At 44.5% G+C, this 19,025-nt stretch overlaps 1 protein-coding gene across 2 annotated transcripts in view; it reads right to left on the reverse strand.

Moving 5' to 3' along the window:
• Positions 1-245: 245 nt before the first annotated feature.
• LOC127607743 (uncharacterized) overlaps positions 246-19,025 on the reverse strand; it is a 207,336-nt gene continuing 188,556 nt past the window's right edge. For both annotated transcript variants that reach the window (XM_052076386.1, XM_052076378.1), the window contains exon 3: positions 246-1,064. In XM_052076386.1, coding sequence (XP_051932346.1) covers positions 329-1,006 — 678 coding nt within the window. In that variant the 5' untranslated portion in view covers positions 1,007-1,064 and the 3' untranslated portion in view covers positions 246-328. The remainder of the gene's footprint in view (positions 1,065-19,025) is intronic.

A 19,025-nucleotide genomic window follows, 5' to 3' on the forward strand; every position in this document is an offset into this window, starting at 1 on the left:
CCATTACCATCTTGTCAGTCTGGATCTGGAAGTCCCACAGGATCGTCGCTTTGTCATTCTCCACCACCTTCGGACGTGTTTCCCATTTTGACCTTGGGGTTTCCAGTCCATACTCCGCACAGATGTTTCGGTAGACTATGCCAGCCACGTGGTTATGGCGTTCCATGTAAGCTTTCCCTGCCAGCATCTTACACCCTGCAGTTATGTGTTGGATCGTCTCAGGTGCCTCTTTGCACAACCTACACCTTGGGTCTTGTCTGGTGTGGTATATCTGGGCCTCGATGGCTCTGGTGCTCAAGGCCTGCTCCTGAGCAGCCAGGATGAGTGCCTATGTGCTGTCCTTCAGGCCAGCCCTCTCTAGCCACTGATAGGACTTCTTGAGATCGGCCACTTCAGTTATGGTCCGGTGGTACATCCCGTGTAGGGCCTTGTCCTCCCATAATGGTCCCTCTTCCAGCGCCTCATCTTCTGTTCCCCATTGTCTGAGACATTCTCTGAGTACGTCATCCGTTGGAGCCTTCTCCTTGATGTATTCATGGAGCTTGGATGTTTCATCCTGGACAGTGGCTTTCACACTCACTAGTCCCCGGCCTCCTTCCTTTCGGCTTGCGTACAGTCTCAGGGTGCTGGATTTGGGATGGAACCCTCCATGCATGGTTAGGAGCTTTCGGGTCCTAACGTCCGTGGTCTGAATCTCTTCCTTTGGCCACCTTATTATTCCTGCAGGGTATCTGATCACTGGCAGGGCGTAGCTGTTTATTGCCCGGGTCTTATTGTTGCCATTGAGCTGGCTTCTTAGGACTTGCCTCACTCGCTGGAGGTATTTGGCCGTAGCCGCTTTCCTTGTTGCCAGTTCGAGGTTGCCATTGGCTTGTGGTATACCGAGGTACTTGTAGCTGTCCTCAACGTCTGCTATTGTTCCTTCAGGGAGTGAGACCCCTTCAGTGCGGACTACCTTTCCTCTCTTAGTCACCATCCGACTACATTTCTCAAGCCCGAATGACATCCCGATGTCGCTGCTGTAGATCCTGGTTGTGTGGATCAGGGAATCTATGTCCCTTTCGCTCTTAGCATACAGTTTTATGTCATCCATGTAGAGGAGGTGACTGATTGTAGCTCCATTTCTGAGGCGGTATCCATAGCCTGTCTTGGTGATTACTTGGCTTAGGGGGTTCAGTCCTATGCAGAACAGCAGTGGGGAGAGTGCATCACCTTGGTATATGCCACATTTGATGGACACTTGGGTAAGTAGCTTGTCATTGGCTTCGAGTGTGATTTCGAGTGTGAACATCCTCATCGAGTTCGCAACGAAGGCTCTTAGGGTCCTGTTCACCTTATACAACTCCAAGCATTCAGTGATCCATGTATGTGGCATCGAGTCATAGGCTTTCTTGTAATCAATCCAAGCCGTGCACAGGTTGGTACGTCGGGCAGTCTTGTGCGACTGTTCTGTCAACCAGGAGCTGATGTTTGGCTCCTCTGGTATCTCTACCAATGCCCTTCTGTGCTTCGTTCATGTATTGATCCATGTGTCCACTTATCTTAGCCGCAATGATGCCTGACATGAGCTTCCATGTTGTGGAGAGACAGGTTATTGGCCGATAGTTGGATGGGGCTGCACCCTTCGAGGGATCCTTCATGATCAGGATCGTTCGCCCTTCGGTTAGCCATTCTGGGTGAGTCCCATCCCTCAGCAGCTGGTTCATTTGTACTGCTAGGCGCTCATGGAGTGCTGTGAGTTTCTTTAGCCAGTAGGTGTGGACCATGTCCGGGCCTCGTGCTGTCCAGTTCTTCATATCTGAAACTCTTATCAGACTCTGTATGTCTGCCACTGTTATGGTAACTGGGTTCTGTTCAGGGAGGTTGCTGTGCTCCTCTCTCAGGGTCACCAGCCATTGTGCACTGCTGTTATGTGCAACCTCCTTCTCCCATATGCCTTTCCAGTACCTTTCAGTTTCCAGTCTTGGTGGGTCAGCTCGGTTGTTAGAACCCTGCCACTGAGCGTACACTTTCGCAGGTTGTGTTGCGAACAGCCTGTTTATTCGTCTGGCCTCATTCTCTTTCGTGTACTGCTTTAGGCGACTGGACAAGACTTGGAGCCTTTGTTTGGCAGTTTCGAGTGCTTCAGGTATGGTCATCTGGATGTACCTCTCGGGTATCCGCCTTTTCATCACACCTCTCTGGGCCTCCGTCAATTGACTCACATCTTTCCGGGCCGCCTTGATCTTAGCCTCCAACCGTCTTTTCCATGGTGGGTAACGTATCTCATGGCTTCCATGGTTGCTCTTATAGCCCAGAGTCTCCAGGAGCACTGATGCTGAAGCGTATATCAGCTCATTGGTTTCTGTGATCGTTACGGTAGGGATCGCCCTCAGTGCTGCATTCACACTTTCTATGAGACTTTCAGATGGTACTTCACATAGGCGTTGTAATCGGTTTCTAGGTTGCCCAGCTTTCATTCTCGCCATGATCTTAGCTTTCAAGTCAGTTGTTGCCTCGCTCAGCATTTCATTCATTGGGGCTGGCCACCCAATCTCATCATCTGCATTCATTGGGGCTTGCCTCCAAATCTCTTGTATGACCTCCTCCTCTGATCTGCCAGCCTGGGGCCCTTCACCATGGAACCTGCGTTGTACCTCATCAATCTCAAGTTGTGACAGCAGTTGCCGTTTGTGGATGTTGGAACACTGAGTTACTAGTTGTTTCGTGGTCAACCGTGGTCAACTGTGGGTTTGAAAGTAACCATTTAGCCCACATTCTCTGCATGTAACCCCTCTGACTAGGGTTGCTTGAGTAGTAGCATTCCAACAGAGCCATGTTATCGCAGCTCGCCCATCTCCGCTTTGTTCCAGTAGCCCATTTTTCATCAAGGTGCTCTGGTCCCCCAGCACCTGACGCAGAGCCGTCTGTGCCGGCATGTCATTCGTTTTATTGTCTCTCATCATTTTATGAGGTAGGAATTAGCGTCAAGGATCTTGCCCAAGGACCCACACTGGATGGTGTTATGTGCTCATTTTCATTTTTGCCCCAAGCGGGATTCGAACCACCGTCTCCCGTATGCCAAACCGATGCCTTACCAACTGAGCTATCCAGCCGCTCACATATATATATACACACACACACACACACACACACACACACACACACACACACACACACACACACACACACACACACACACACACACACACAGTATAAATATAATATAAATATAAGCATGTTAAAAATGGGTGAGTCGGGTGAGTCCAGATTTTCAGGACTGGAGTAATACAGCACACATGTAGAATGACAAGGGCGCACCAGTAAAATGTCTGCTTATGAGTAACCTTTTTTCTCCATACTTCACGGCATTTCTACACACTTGGAGGACAACTTTGGCACACTCTGACATTACATTACATGTGAAGCAAAAGTGTGCTTTTGATGACAGCTGGGCACTAACAACATTTAATTGAAATATTTTGATAGCTTCTTTGTTCCCATTAGTCAGAGTAATTTCCCCAATGCAGCACGCTGTGTCTTCATCAACACACCATGCAGTCGGCAGCTTAACACAAGGCAGTCAAGTCAAGCCCCAGAGGGACACTTGAGTAGACTCAGCCAAGTGAAAAGCCCACTACCCCATTACCAGCTGAGAGATGGAAACGATTAATAGCTACAATTAGCATAGTAGTCAGCACTCGCAGTTGGTTTCATCAAAATATTATCTCATCTTGAGGAGTGATATCAGATTCTTGGTTCCGGCATTGTGGAGTCCCACTGAGCAGCAAATGTCGAGACGGCAGGATGGTGATGCTTATTGATTACTCAGCCTCTTTTCCTCCCGACGCATGAGTCACCGAGACCGACGCTATGTGGCTTTGTGCCTCGGTGTGAAAAATATCTCTCCTTCGTCATGCGTGGATTTCGGGAATGCGACATAGCATGGAGGCATTGTCCGGGCACAATGGGGCCCCCCAGATGAATGTTGCACATCCACGTGGGTGCAGTTGTTTTTATATGTCCTCTGATCTTGTCCTTGTGAGCTGGATCAATAGGAGTCACTCTTTTACGCGCAACCTATAAACCGTGCTGTCATAGAGTCCGGCAGTTGCTGAGTAAATTGACAAATAAGGTACACCAAGTATGAAGTTGCCCAATTCCATCCATTTTCTATTCATTTCTCGCCATTCATGACTGGGTAATAACACACATTTTGGGACAGATATACAGTACTTTGCGACAAAAAATAATATTATAGATACTATATACCTGTGTGGACCGGCCCAGCGAGTGGCAGGGAGCCATGGCCCTAAATATTTCTTTCACCAGCTCGTGCTCGTATTCAGTGATGTAGCGTGCGCACAATCGTTCAACGACATCAGTGGCGAACACAATGATGGGAGGTGTTACTGATTTGTTCTCATCTCATGACTTCAACACAGATGGCATGTCAACAGAATAGACCATTGACCTTTTACATTTAGCATGCTTGTTGCGAGCATCTGCATGCATGTTCAACATTTGCTGCCTTGCTTTGTTTAGATGTGTGATAACAGCCACACATCTTTTACTGCAAGAAGGCAGATCACTCGAGTCATGTTTATAAAGTGCTCTCTGATGTTTGCTGGTCTGTTTTTTATTTGCAGGTGATTAATAACAAATGCCAGTTTTAAATCCTTTTTTGTTTTGTTTTTTTGTGCTGCTTTATTTGCTCATCTGTAGCAAGTCTATACCGCAAACCTTTCTGTTTACATTCCAGTGCCTAATAAAGAATAGAGCAACGTCATTTGTTTTTTCTTGTGACGCATTTTCTTACCCCTAGAAATGTTACGATTAGAACATGAGACAAACCATGGTTAGGGTGTGGAGGATGGGGGTGGGTGAAGGACGTTGTTCACAAACCCATGAACAATCACCAGTGGAAAAATACACACCCATCTACTTTTGATAACTGTTGAATGTTTGGGACTTTAAACATGTTGACAAAAGACATTTGACAGCAACTACACAGTAACCACATTGCCTTCACACAACATGTGGCGTACCATGAGGCACAGTTCTTGGCCCCAAAACAATGCATTAAGTTTTTTTAATTTGACACATTTTCTTGTTTTTTGGGGGGGGGGGGCTGGGGGGAGGGATACACACTGTATTTTTAAATTAGCTATAGGGTTGAACATCCCTGAGGTTGTACAATTCAGAATTAATTGTCTTCAAAGTCACATAAAAATTGAGTTTAAATCACCACCACATATGCCTTGCAAAGCCTCAAAATATCTTGCGAGATTTTAGCTCACAGAGTATTTACTGTAAACTATTAACTCCACCAGTGTGGTCTGCATTTTCTTTGGCATATTTGTGTGTGTTTTTTCCCTAACGGGACAACAAAAACGGGACAACGTGGTTGTCTGGAATGTAATGTGAGATGGGAAAGCAGTCCACACATTTGGGTCTATGCTGCTCTGTACAATATAGCTAACGACAATAATAATTGAATCCAAATTAATAATGAAAAAATGAAAGAAAAAAAACGCTGAACAGCAGCCAACCTTTGTAATGGGCAACTTGAATTTTTAGTGGTTCCTCACACAACACAACAGCGGTACAATTTGTGTACAATTTCTTGCGTAACAGTAGCAAGGCAGTGAAAACATCAAAGCTCAAGATGCTGGTGGTTAAAAGGAAGGAAAAAAGTCCGGAAGTCACACGGCAGATCAACTCCCCCCAAAGTGGAGGAATTGCCAATAAAAACTGGCACCTGCTTTGGTTCCAAGCAGTGTGGAAGGCCTTGAGTGGGGAGCCAGATGATCTGCTCCACCACTAGTGGAGCATTTCTGAAAACCACCTGCTTTTTGGCCACTGAATGCATGGTTTTGGAACCTCAGTGGAAGAAATGGAAGAAGCTTGTGGTGGAAACCAGACAGTGTCTCAACTAATTCATGAGTCATGTCAATGCTGAAAGAAGCATGTGCGCCAAAATATACTCTTATTATGGGTGATGCTTGAGCTATTAATTTTCTCCGAGCAGTCGGAGCTCCTTGATAGCGTATTTACATGATGTCCCTGGGTTGCTACTATCCTTTGTATTGGTGATGTATTAGTCAGTGTTACATAAGAATACATACATTAATTTATGGTACCTTTTGTTGTCAGGAGGGTCATAGGTGAGCTCGAGCTAATCTCAGCTGACTTTGGGCAAGTGATACCCCTTTTGCAGCCGATTATAATGTGACAAAAGTCAATTCGAAGTTCGTTATTTGATGACGCCATTACTATCTTTTCAGCACAGAATGTACAATGCAATGCTACTGGTCTTATTTTGGGCAAATATTTTTACTCGATTGCAGCCTAGTGCGGCTGCATGTTTTATTGTGACTATTACGACACAGTGTCGCAAAACAATTCTTATCGTTGATGTGTGTCGTGTATGTGATGAGAAAATAGTAGTTAAATAGTAGTTCTCATTCACACATATGTTTTTCCTGTTCATTCTTAGGCTGAAGCTTATCTGAGCTGTCTTTTGGCAGTAGGCAGGGTACACCCTGAACTGGTTGTCAGTCTATCGCAGGGCACACACAGGTGACCATTCAAACACACACACACACACACACACACACGCACACACACACACACACACACACACACACACACACACACACACACACACACACACACACACACACACACACACACAGACAAAAGCAATATTGACTGACGGCCCAACATTGACTGACGGCAGCGTGTATAAGGGGTTAAAGTGAAAATCAATCTGTGAAACTGTTTGTTGAGAATAGTTGAAAATACTCTGCAGTGAATACTCCTTCTGGTGTGCCATTACTCCTTCCCACCTGTTTTCAGTTTCTTCTTTTGGTCTTTGTTTGTGAATCTCCAACACACTCACAGCTGAGGAGCTTCCCCATCAGGCTGCTGTGGTTTCAAGAGAGTCATGTAATTGTTTGAAGCTGCAGGTGCGTTTTGGACTCTGGGAGTTCCCTCCTGCTAACTACAGGCTCCCAACTGACATGTTTATTGGCCATTGTAAATTGCAAGGCGACTCAATCGCTCCCCTTTCGACACAACTCCCAAAAAGTTTGGCATAGTCGGTTTCTGGGTGAAACGTTAGGATTAACCGAAAATGCACTACAACGTTTACAAGTGAACTGATGATGCCCTACTTTGAACTTTTAAATGAACATGTCCATCTGTTGAGTGTGTTTTGGCACAGTTTGTTCTCTAACAGGGAGCTGAATGGCAAAATTCACAAATGGGGCATCCATGAAAGGACATCCATTTCTCCTGTATGCCTTTCAGTGACTCTGGCAGCTTCTTTGTCTGCTGATGAGATTCAGTGGACACCTTCCAACCTGTTGATGGTGAGGTAATGGTGATTATTTTTTCAATGTCATTTTTGTCTCATCATATCAAAATGTCAACAGAGTGATCAAGAGGACTGTTTAAACACACATTCTCATGGAATCAGAACATATTTTGGTCCATTCAGTGATCCAACACCTGTTGTGAATTTCGCTGTTCAGCCCCATGTTAGAGATGGAAAGGTGTATGCAAAGACTGAAACTCAAATTCAGTTCAACTGTTAGCTCATCCTGAAAAGCTGAATATCCCTAACTTGTTGGTCGTGTATCTCTGCATTGCGTCTACCTAACCTGACATATCCATGTAGCCTGACTTCCAGGACTGAGAGTTGCAAGGAAAAGAAACCGGGTCCCACAGGAGCCCGAGAAGGAATGCAAATGAGCTGTTAAACCGAGCCTGCACAGTGTGACCGACCACAACATCCTCCTGTTGCTTATTAACGGCCTCCATTGCTGGCCATTTCTCTGACCTGGGTCTGTGGCGAATAGGCGCTCCCTACCTCCGCCTCCTCGTCATCCACCAACAAAGCCCTTATTTCAAATGGATCCACAGACCAGCAGGAAACGACATTACCACATCACAGCTTTTTGTTTGAGAGGCTTGATATACTGTATAGTAGACTTACTTCAAACCCTGCTGGGCTCTGAACAATGTATGGTGAAGAGAGAGTGGCCGCTGGCAGGGATCCAGGGTTCAAATTCTTGCCACTCCTATGCGTGCGTGTGCATGTGTGCGTGCGTGCGTGCGTGCGCGTGTGTGTGAAAAGTTCAGTCCGAACTTCTGCTGAATTTTTTTTTTAAATTTAAATGTCTGTTACACTGACATTAAGAACCAGGAGACTACATTCTCAGTTAAAATTGTTTGATAAGATTGACACAAAGCCATGGAACGTTTTTTTTCAAAATCGTCTTCTTGTGCTGTATGCTCTTTTAGTCATTTTAGTCAGCTACTATATTTCTTTACTTTGCTTTGAATGTCTTAAATTATTTTAGTGTGCGTTTTTCTCTACTTTGCTGATAAATGTATCAAATAATTTTAAATGTTGGATTTTTTCATCATGTGAAGCACATTATGTTACCTTGTGCATAAAATATGCGGGATAAATAAATCGAGCTAGCCTTGCCTTATAAGCCCCGTATGATGCAGAAGGTGGAATACACGGGTCACGAGCTTGGGGCACCAGGTAGCCCCCAAAAGGACCACGTTGGTACCTGGCGGGCCTGTTCGCTACCCAGTGATGTGACAGTGTGATTTTCCAGGAATGTTGTAGAAATGATCATTTTAAAATATAAACACAAGTGTTGCATACTATGAAATATCATTATCATTATCAGACTCCTCACATCAATCCATGCATCCATCCATTTTCCGATTCGCATATCCTCACAAGGGTCGCGGTGGGTGCGCAGCCTATCTCGGCTGTCTTCAGGCAGTAGAGGGGGGACACCCTGAACCGGTTCCCAACCAATCGCAGGGCACACACAGACGAGCAACCATCCACGCTCACATCCACACCTAGGGACAATTTTAGAGTGTTCAATCAGCCTGCCTGCCATGCATGTTTTCGGAATGTGGGAGGAAACCGGAGTACCCGGAGAAAACCCACGTAGGCCCGGGGAGAACATGCAAACTCCACGCAGGGAGGCCGGAGCTGGAATCGGACCCGGTTCCTCTGTACTGTGAGGTCATTGTGCGAACCGCTGGACCACTGGGCTGCCCCATCACATCAATCAATACAATTAATTATTCACAAAACAACAATTTAACATTGCTGAAGGTAATTTGAGCAAACGTGTTATTTCAGTGGTGGTTTTAAAATTGGAAGCCAGTCAAAGTAGTCAGTACCCAAGAAGTGGCTCTCACCTTCCAAAAAGCTTGTGAGCCCTGGTCTCATGTTTCCGAAATCATTCCAGATTCAAACTAACCAATGCAACTATGAGAAGATAAGATAAGATAAGATATCCTTTATTTGTCCCACAATGGGGAAATTTACAGCCTCCAGCAGCAAGAATGTATGTAGAAAGAAGAAGAGAAAAAAAAAAAACAACAACAAACATCTTTCAATTAAATACAATATGAACACAAATGGATAAATCGCAGTACTATTTACAATTTACCTTCACATCATTTAATTATTATTATTATTATGATTGTTCTTTTTTATTCATCAGCCTGACAGCAGTCGGTAGGAACGAGCGTCGGTATCTCTCCTTCTTGCAGCGCGGGTGTAACAGTCTCTGGCTGAAGGAGCTACCAAGTGCTGTCAGGGCGGGCTGGAGGGGGTGGGAGGGACTGGCCATCATAGCTTTTAGCTTAGTTAGCATCCTTCTGTTGCCCACCTCCTCCAGAGTGTCAAGGGAGCAACCCAGGACAGAACTGGCCTTCCTGACCAGTCGCTCCAGTCTCTTTCTGTCCCGGGCCGAGATGCTGCCTGACCAGCAGACAATGCCATAATAGATGGCCGAGGCCACCACCGAGTTATAGAACGTCTTAAGGAGTGACCCCTGAACCCCAAAAGACCTCAGTTTCCTGAGTAGGAAGAGTCTGTCCTTTCCTGATCAGGGTGTCCGTGTTTGTGGACCAGTCCAGTTTGTCGTTGAGAAGAACACCAAGGTACTTGTAGGAGGTCACCCTCTCTATGTCCATATCCTGGATGTTCATCGGTGCTGGTGAGGACTTTTTCCTGCAGAAATCCACAACCAACTCCTTAGTTTTCCTCGGGTTGATCTGGAGGAGATTCTGCTGGCACCAGTCCACAAAGTCCTTTGTCAGTCCCCTGTACTCCCGATCATCCCCTTCTGTAATGAGGCCAACAATCGCAGAGTCATCGGAGAACTTCTGAAGGTGGCAGTTTGGAGTGTCATGTCTGAAGTCCGAGGTGTAGAGGATGAACAGGAATGGAGCCAGGACAGTCCCCTGCGGCGCTCCAGTGCTGCAGAGAAGCCGGTCCGACTCACAGCTCTGCAATCTCACGTACTGCGGCCGATTTGTGAGGTAATCTATGATCCATGCTGTGAGATGGTGGTCCACTCCGGCGTTCTGCAGTTTGCCTCCCAGCAAATTGGGCTGGATGGTGTTGAAGGCACTGGAGACATCAAAGAACATGATTCTCACAGTGCTCCCAGTTCTCCAAGTGTGACAGCACTGAGTGGAGGAGGTAGATAATGGCGTCTTCCACGCCGATGCCAGGCTGATAGGCAAACTGCAGCGGGTCCAGTGACGGGCTCACCAGCGGTCGAAGGTGGGCGAGGATGAGTCTCTCCAGCGTCTTCATCAGGTGAGACGTCAGCGCCACCGGTCTGTAGCTGTTCAGCTCCTTAGGGTGGGGGGTCTTGGGCACTGGGACCAGGCACGAAGTTTTCCACAGCTGTGGAGCTCTGCCCAGCTTCAGGCTCAGGTTGAAGATGTGCTGGACAATGTTACACAGCTGGTCAGAGCAGGTCCTGAGGAGCCGGGAACTGATCTTGTCCGGACCTGCCGCCTTCCTCACATTCATCTTCCTCAGTTGGTTCCTTACCTGCTCTGTTGTGACGGACAGGCAGGAACCAGGTGACATACTGGGTTGATGAGAGCTGGTCGAAAGAGGAGGGGGAGATAGAAGAAGTCCCCAGTGAGAGAGGTTGCAGTTTGTGGTTGGGGGAAGGGACAGACGACTGGTCGAAACGGTTGAAAAACTGGTTCAGTCCATCTGCCCAGTCCTTGTCCTTCTCGACCACTGTCTTTGAGCTGTCATGGCCTGAGATGGTTTTCAGGCCCCTCCAGACACCAGTGACATTGCTGGCCTGTAACTGGTCCTCCAATTTCATCCTGTATAACTTCTTCCCCTCCCTGATCTTTCTTCTCAGCCGAATCTGCACAGCCTTCAGCTCCTCTCTGTTTCAAGACCGAAAAGCTCTCTTCTTCTCCTTCAGCAGGGTCTTTATGTCCGGATTAATCCATGGTTTGTTGAAAGTTGCGTGTGCTATCTGGATCTCCGTTCACAGGATACATAAAGAGATTAAAGCAAATAAAGGAGATGAGCATAAATGAAGCTGCCCCCCCCCCCCCCCCCCCATGGGTTTGGGGTACAAAACCACCCAAAACAAAATGGGAAGAAGTAATAAATAAATAAAGTAAAAGGACGAAAAGAAACTCAAACAGGGATATGAGCTGCTGGAGAGGCAGCCACTCAGGGGGCGCCATCATCAAAAAAAAAAAAAAAAAAAATGTGTACCAAGCTTTGGGTTTTAAGTGGCTCTAACTAGTCTCAGTGTGAAAAGAGTGCAGAGACACAAAGTGCAAGGCCTTAGCAAAAAAAAAAAAAGGGTCACAGTGATAAATCCGTCTAGCTCAAGTCACCTATCTACCGTAATGATGTGTGCGAAAGAAGCCTACATCTAAAGAAATGGCTTTATGTGTTTGTGTGTGTGTGTGTGTGTGTGTGTGTGTGTGTGTGTGTGAGTGCGTGCAGGACCTCATTATACAACCATACCATAAAAGAAAAGGGGACAATAAACCAGTGGCAGTGCATCTGGTAAACTTGACTAATGGTCGCCCATTCAATCGAAGGGCACTCTGTGGAGTGCCAGCCTGTGCCAACCATTGCTATAGTTACCAAACGTAATGCCAGCTCGGGAAAACAACATCATAAAAGAAAATTGCTGTTGTGTTTCACAGTCATTATTGGACTGTATTGCATTGTGGGTGGGAGTAATTGAAGGCAGATGTTTTGCTCTTTGGAGACTGAAAGAAATGTTTTGTGTGCCTTGCAGTTGACAGTGCGGATGAGGTTACAACTTTCCTTGTCCATGTTAGTCAGTCTTCCTCAAGGAGATGTCATACATAATTTCCAACTGGGCCTTACATCTCCCAACACAGTGGATGACTAGTTTGCTGTGGTGGTATTTTTCCTTTGATAAACGGGTGAGTGGTGAGCACCATCAACTTTCACAAGACAGAAAAACGGTTGTCAAATATGATTGATTGATTGAAGGAGCGAGGCAGTGAAGGCGTTGTCTCAGTGAGATCGTGCGGTTGAACCAATTTTAACAAGTATGAAGTGACGGTTCAAACTTTAATGCAGTTGGACAGTTCCGGCTTGAAAGATTTTGACACAAATAAATGATGATCACTATGGATATTAAAATTCTACACACCCCTGATCCAGGAATTTGTCCATCCATCCATCCATCCATTTTGGGACCCGCTAATCCTTGCCAGCTGTCTTCAGGCAGTAGGTGGGGGACACCCTGAACTGGTTGCCAACATATCACAGGGCACACATAGATGAACAACCATCCACGCTCACACTCACACCTCGGAACAATTTTGAGTGTTGCATTAACCTGCCACGCGTCTTTTGAATGTGGTAGTACCCGGTAAAAAACCCACGCAGGCACGGGTAGAACATGCAAACTCCACACACTATGAGGCCAATGCGCGAAGCAGTCGACCACCAGGCCGCCCCCCCAGGAATTTGTGATATACAGTATACATATAACCCCCCCCCCCGGCCCCCCCGAAATGACAGTAGACCAAGCTAAATTTGAAAACTTTTTCCGCCAGTAATATAACCTCCAGTACCTTGTACAATTTAACTGAATAAAAATCTTTTTGAGAGGGCAAGTAAAACTAAACAACTGAGATAATGTGGTTGCATGAAATGAGCACAAACTCTCAGAGCTGGGGCTAGGCCTGGATTTAGAATTACCGGTAACTCAGAATGTTGTCCTTAAGTGCAGAAAATATGGCACATCAGAGCCATTACCGAGAACTGGACGCCCCTTCAAAATTGATCAAAAGCAGAAAATTGATCACGGAGGCAACACTGAAGGCGCCACAGAAAATTCTGCCAAGTACTGGATGTTTAGTGCTAATGACCAGAATCTCCTGTCTGACAAAGAAGTAAATACAAGACTGGTGACACATTTCAAAACACATTTGAAATATCCCCCAAAACATGTTGGAAATGTGTAATGATGTATCAGATGAAATAACGGTGGAAATCTTTAACCACATGATAATTTCGAAAGGAATATTTGCCACAAATGTGACACTACTCATCACCAAAAGAATATTTGCTCAGAAGCTTTGCCAGCACCATGTCAAGGCATCCACACAGACATTTCCAAATCTATCCAATGACTTGATTATTCAATGGGATAGTAACAGCTGAATAATAGACCTCTTGTTGCATGCAACACAACCCGAATCATCAACTAAGAATTCCAGTTGACATTTCTTATTTTCCTTATGTCCAAACCTCCCCAACACTTGCCCTGCGACTTTATGTCCTCTTTTCTCATGCTTTTCCATCCTCTTATCTCTATGTCAGGCTCAGTCTGGTTAAAAAAAGAAAGAAAGAAAGAGAGAAAGAAAGAAAGAAAGAAAGAAAGAAAGAAAGAAAGAAAGAAAGAAAGAAAGAAAGAAAGAAAGAGAGAAAGAAAGAAGGAAAGAAAGAAAGAAGAAACTCCCATCAAGACCACTGTGTCTATTTCTGTTGCAGGCAACGACATGGTGTAGCTACTTCAATTCACTTCTTCCTGGTACTTTCTGTCATCTAAAGTTAACACATTGTTTTGTATTGTTTGCAAGCTTGTGCAAGTGGGTGTTGATTGTAAGAGAGTGGGTGGAACCTGAAAGGCGTGCATTTAGATAGGCTCTTCCTTCGAGCCCATGACCGCAATCATGAGCAACACAAAAGGAAACATACTGTTGGCACACACACACACACACACACACACACACACACACACACACACACACACACACACACACACACACACACACACACACACGCACACACACGCACACACACACACACACACACGCACGCAGTGACATGTTGCTGACCTTACCAAGGAAAGGCCAGTCTTGCGTAAACACACAGATTGTTGTTTCTTTGTATTTTTCCTGGACTCTCTCCTTTGCCAGCGCAGTGTTCTCTTCCACGCGTCTGTCAACAGTGCCACTTTTAGAACAGTGGGTGTTTGCTGCTTTAAGTAACAACAAACATTGCTAAAAATATGCCAGTGAATATGACCACAGTTTTTATATGACTTTCGTCATATTTTTTGGATCTTATGAAGCTTATTAAAGATTATGCTTTATTTAAGCGTTTTAAAAACCTTTTTTCCTCCCTCAGGTACGGTTGTTATTTGTTTGTACATAACAGGACAAAAAAACTAAAGCTAATCAAAACAATGCACACAGTGTCACATTACATTGTTTAGGGCTAATGTTGTGGCCAATAGTGAGTGTACCGGTACATCCTGGGTGTCATGTTAAGGTGACCATGTGACACACCGGTTAGTGGCTGACAAAGTCAAATGACCTCAGTCCCGCTGCTGACAACAAGCTTCTAAGTTGACTTTGTCATAGACTGACTGAGTTCGTGAGAAATATTTCGGCTGGGAAGGTCACCGGAAACCACACGCTCATTCTATTGTGGTCCTGTTAACATCTTTACCGTCTTTTCTCACACATGACACCTGCTCACGATGCCTATCTGAAGGTCAAGCTCACATTTTGACTGGAAGGCTCTTTTCCATTTCTGGTGTCCCATCTGCGTCGTATCACCGCGACATTCCTTCCTTCACCATGTTCCTGTGCCCTCTCCAAACAATACTGACAAGAGAGAAGAAAACGAGGGCCCAAAAGTGGCAGCGGAGACAACTTGAGCAACGTCTTGGGAGGGCGGCCAAGTGAGGTCACGGCTCCTGCGTTGCCGTGGAAACCCTGGTGGCCTTGACACACAAGCGGCGAGATAATTTGAGGCTAAAAATCTCCTGTTTATACTGCTGTCTTAGATTAGATTTAGATTACAGTACGTAAAACTTTGGCGTGTCACTTTGAATGAGGCGAACCTGGTGAAATCAACAGCGCTCTTGCCTTTTCATTGAATGATCATTTTGAAAATAATGAAAAATGTGACTTTAGGTACTGGCTGTGCACACTTGTGTTAATTATCATCAAACACATACAGTAGGTAAATTAAGTTGTGTTACCATGCCGTTTTCTATCCTGCTTATCCTGTTCTGGGACGCCAGTCAATGTAGTTTGAGATCGACACCCGTTCACACTCACATTTACATTGTCACGAAGTGGGAACAACTCTAATAATGGTGTAAATGTCATGTTAGATCAACTTAGTAGTTGTGTGTGGTACAAACTCAATGTTATGATCCCAAATGAATTTGTCTTTCGGATCAAACAAAAAAGAAACGGAGAAGAAAAGCGTACTCCCGGACCTCTCACGTAGACAATGAGCATGTCAACCAAAGATTTTGGACAAATCCCACTCGAAAATTGCTGAAACAATCAGTGCAAACCTTTGCCACACATGACATTTTGTGGGAGCTCAATTCAATATGATGGAGCTTTTTCTTTTTTTTTTTTGCAACAGTTATTCCAAAAGAAGTGCAGCACCTGCCTCAACAATTGAAGAAGAAAAAACTACGGTAATCGAAAGCTGCCGACGTGGTAATAATTTACACTGGTCTGATATAATGTGTCGTACAGAAAAGGTGGCGGGTTTTATAGATTTCGCGCCTTGAAAAGTGATGCACTTCATCTTAACAAGTCCATTAGAAATGATAAAAACTGATTCTGCATCCACATGATCTGCAGCATGATCTTATTATTTGTCATTAAACTTGATACAGTTTTATTGTTTTTTATGAGTAAATACAAACAGTGGTTGATGTGTTTTTATACATGTACGCTTATTAAAACATGATGCCTGGACAGCAAATAACGCTTTTCTGGGGCGGACAGTTTGACCTGGGAATGGATTATTTCTATTCCTATACTTTCCTTTTGAGAAAAATGGTTTCAAAAAGACCTCATTCTCTCGAGGCGAGGAAGTAAAATTTCTTGCTCACAGTTGCTACACCTCTTTCACAAGTGTAATGACACTCAAGTTTGGTAGTGACAGTGAAACCAATAAAACCCATCCTCTGTGACCAAGAAACACCCTAAAATAATTAACTACGCCACCTAAAAGTGTTTCTCTTTTATTGAGTTGCACAGGTATTCTTATAGGGGCCAATGAGTGGTGCAATAGAAATAGTTTCACGGTCCAAATGAAGGGTGTGACAGGAAAACAGTGGAATGTGACAAGTGCAGGTGCGGCGGCAGCAAAAAAAGGGACAGGAGCGGAAGTGTGCTTAGTGTAGCCTCGGGGCCATCTTCATCCACCTTTGTACAGATAAAACAAGATTTACACAAGCTGACCTGACTCACAGTCGCGGAGCTCTTTTTACGCAGCTCCAGCGTGGCTTTGCTTCATGTGTCATGTCCGCGGCCAAGCAGGCAGCTGCAGTAACCTGAGTCAATGTATGACCAAGCAGCACTCAGGTAACTTTGAAGCTCATCTTGCAAACAAAGATATCATATTTCTTCCTTGTGAAAAAGAGGCTGGCATTTTAGCGATCAAAGGTGTTTCCTCATATTAGCGTCCCTAAAATTACCAACGACATGAGTAGTACAGAAAGTTATTTACTACTATAGGCCTCTCGCAGTTGGAGAAAAAGAGCACTCTGGTTTGGCAATATCTTCACATGCACTGATTCGCACATAGAATGAATTAATGTGACAAGTGTAATTCAACATCTTGGTGACAGCGTTGGCTCTCTGAAAGGTTTACAATATATCTACGGGCGCGCAATTCTCCCCTCCCCCCCACATTCCGGGTTCCACTTACAGGAATGAAATCTTTACCCCGTGAGCCCGAGCTTGGCAATATTTTACCTCACAGTCCGTGCAGTGATCCGTTTTCTTCTTCATTTTGCTGTGGTTTACAATGTTGTTTGTGAGTTTGTTTCCCTTCAACTGATGTGTCCAATATGGCGGGATGTTTACAGTTTCATCTGTTACTCTTTGAAGTGGAAAGCTGACCGTACTGAAGTAATTAGAAATACGCCTCTACTGTGGAAATGTGGTGTGTTGAAAAGCTCTCACACACGCATTAGCTTGTAATTTAGCACATGTTAGCTACACCGTGGTAGCTGGTAAAAGAAACCGCCTTTGCGTTTTGATTCTAATTGATATTCAATTTATTTTAGACTTATGATAATTACATTTTTTGCCTATGATTTCATGAACGAACTAACTAAAGTCAGATGGCAAGTACATTATAGCGACTAGTTTTGGTTAGACAGAGGTCTCACAAACAGCTTCACTTGGTGATAGCATACATACAAATACGGAATCACATTTTGCAATTTCTTTTTACTTGCTTGCTGAAAGAAATTAATCATTAGCTACTTTTTAAAAATGTTAATTGAACAGGCAGTTCTTTGCTCAAACTTTTTTCAATTTTGTGTGAGGGACACTAAGTAATAGGCAGGAGGCAAATCAGGGTGGCCTAACTGTCCTCACCTTTGAGGGCTCTGAAATGACTGTACGAATGTTGGACTGAACTCTGAAAATGGGGAGATAAACAAGGATTTAATAATTACAGTACCGAACATTTCTTTGATTTCGACTTTTCCATTTATCCTGTCTGTAGGACTCTACTTGCCAGGTAGTGGGGCACCTGCCAGGAATCCAAACTATTAATGACCAATTATTACAGCAAAGTACCGTATATTTGACATGCTCAATAAAGGTCTGATCCGAGAAAAACCTTACTCGCGGCCTTAAAAATGAGCACCGCACTCACAAATGAATGCATGTGGCATATTTTCAAGGCGGGCACAGCATTCCTCTAAATGCTTCTCGGTAGCGGCCAAGCATTATTGAAATGTTTTCCGCGGCATGTGTCTGTCTCAGGCCCCACGCATGTACGTAAGATATGTTAGGCATTTTAGCAACCTCATCGCACAACCAGTCATTAGACACCATATAAACTTGAACCAGACCTGTCAGTGGCTTGCGGACCAGTGATTCACAGTCGCCACGTTGCACCTGCAAAGTGGCATAATGAATTATGACGTTCAAATGGTGTCTTACAAGAAGGAAGTAATGTTACGGGTTTTTTTTTGGGGCGGGGGGGATGCACAAAGCAGACATGGGATTGATTTCCTGAACAGTTCAATTCCTTTCCACTTTGTTTCTTTTAATGAAAGATGTCAAATTAAAATGTGAAAAAGTATCATTATTTTGATCTGAAAATCAATCGTCTGGTATTGGAAATATGGATATTTCACGATCAAGCCACACATTATTAGCTAGGAAACCTAAAGAAAATATAAAGAAGCTTTTTTTAAGACCCTGAAAGATAATCCTGTGGTGTGGGTCGTGATAACTGTGATTCTTCCTTTCCCATCTGTCCAGAAATCAACAATTGTAAATGTGGCATAAACTGAAACCACAAGCAATTCGGAAGCCACTTAAAAAGATACACTTTTTGTTGGATAAATATTGAGGCACAATTGTCACTAGCGATCTAACATTTTCTTTTAGGCCTGTGACATGAAGCAGTTTTCCTGTATATTGTTTTGTGAAAGAATGTCTCTGCAAGTGTTAATACACAATTTTTTTAAGGCTCCAACAGTAATAACTCATTATCCACTTTTTCAACTCTACCTTCTCTTCTGGAACGATTAACTTGAGCTTCACGGTTTCCGATCCCTTATCTTAGATCGACATGCAGTCATGCAATAGCAGATTAGCACACAGACATAATTGTGTCAGTTCAGTTGAAACTGAGCTGTGAATCAAATTGCGTCATTCAGACACAACTGAAG

Source organism: Hippocampus zosterae, chromosome 1 (assembly GCF_025434085.1).
Source record: "Hippocampus zosterae strain Florida chromosome 1, ASM2543408v3, whole genome shotgun sequence".
In the NCBI taxonomy this organism is placed as follows: Eukaryota; Metazoa; Chordata; class Actinopteri; order Syngnathiformes; family Syngnathidae; genus Hippocampus; species Hippocampus zosterae.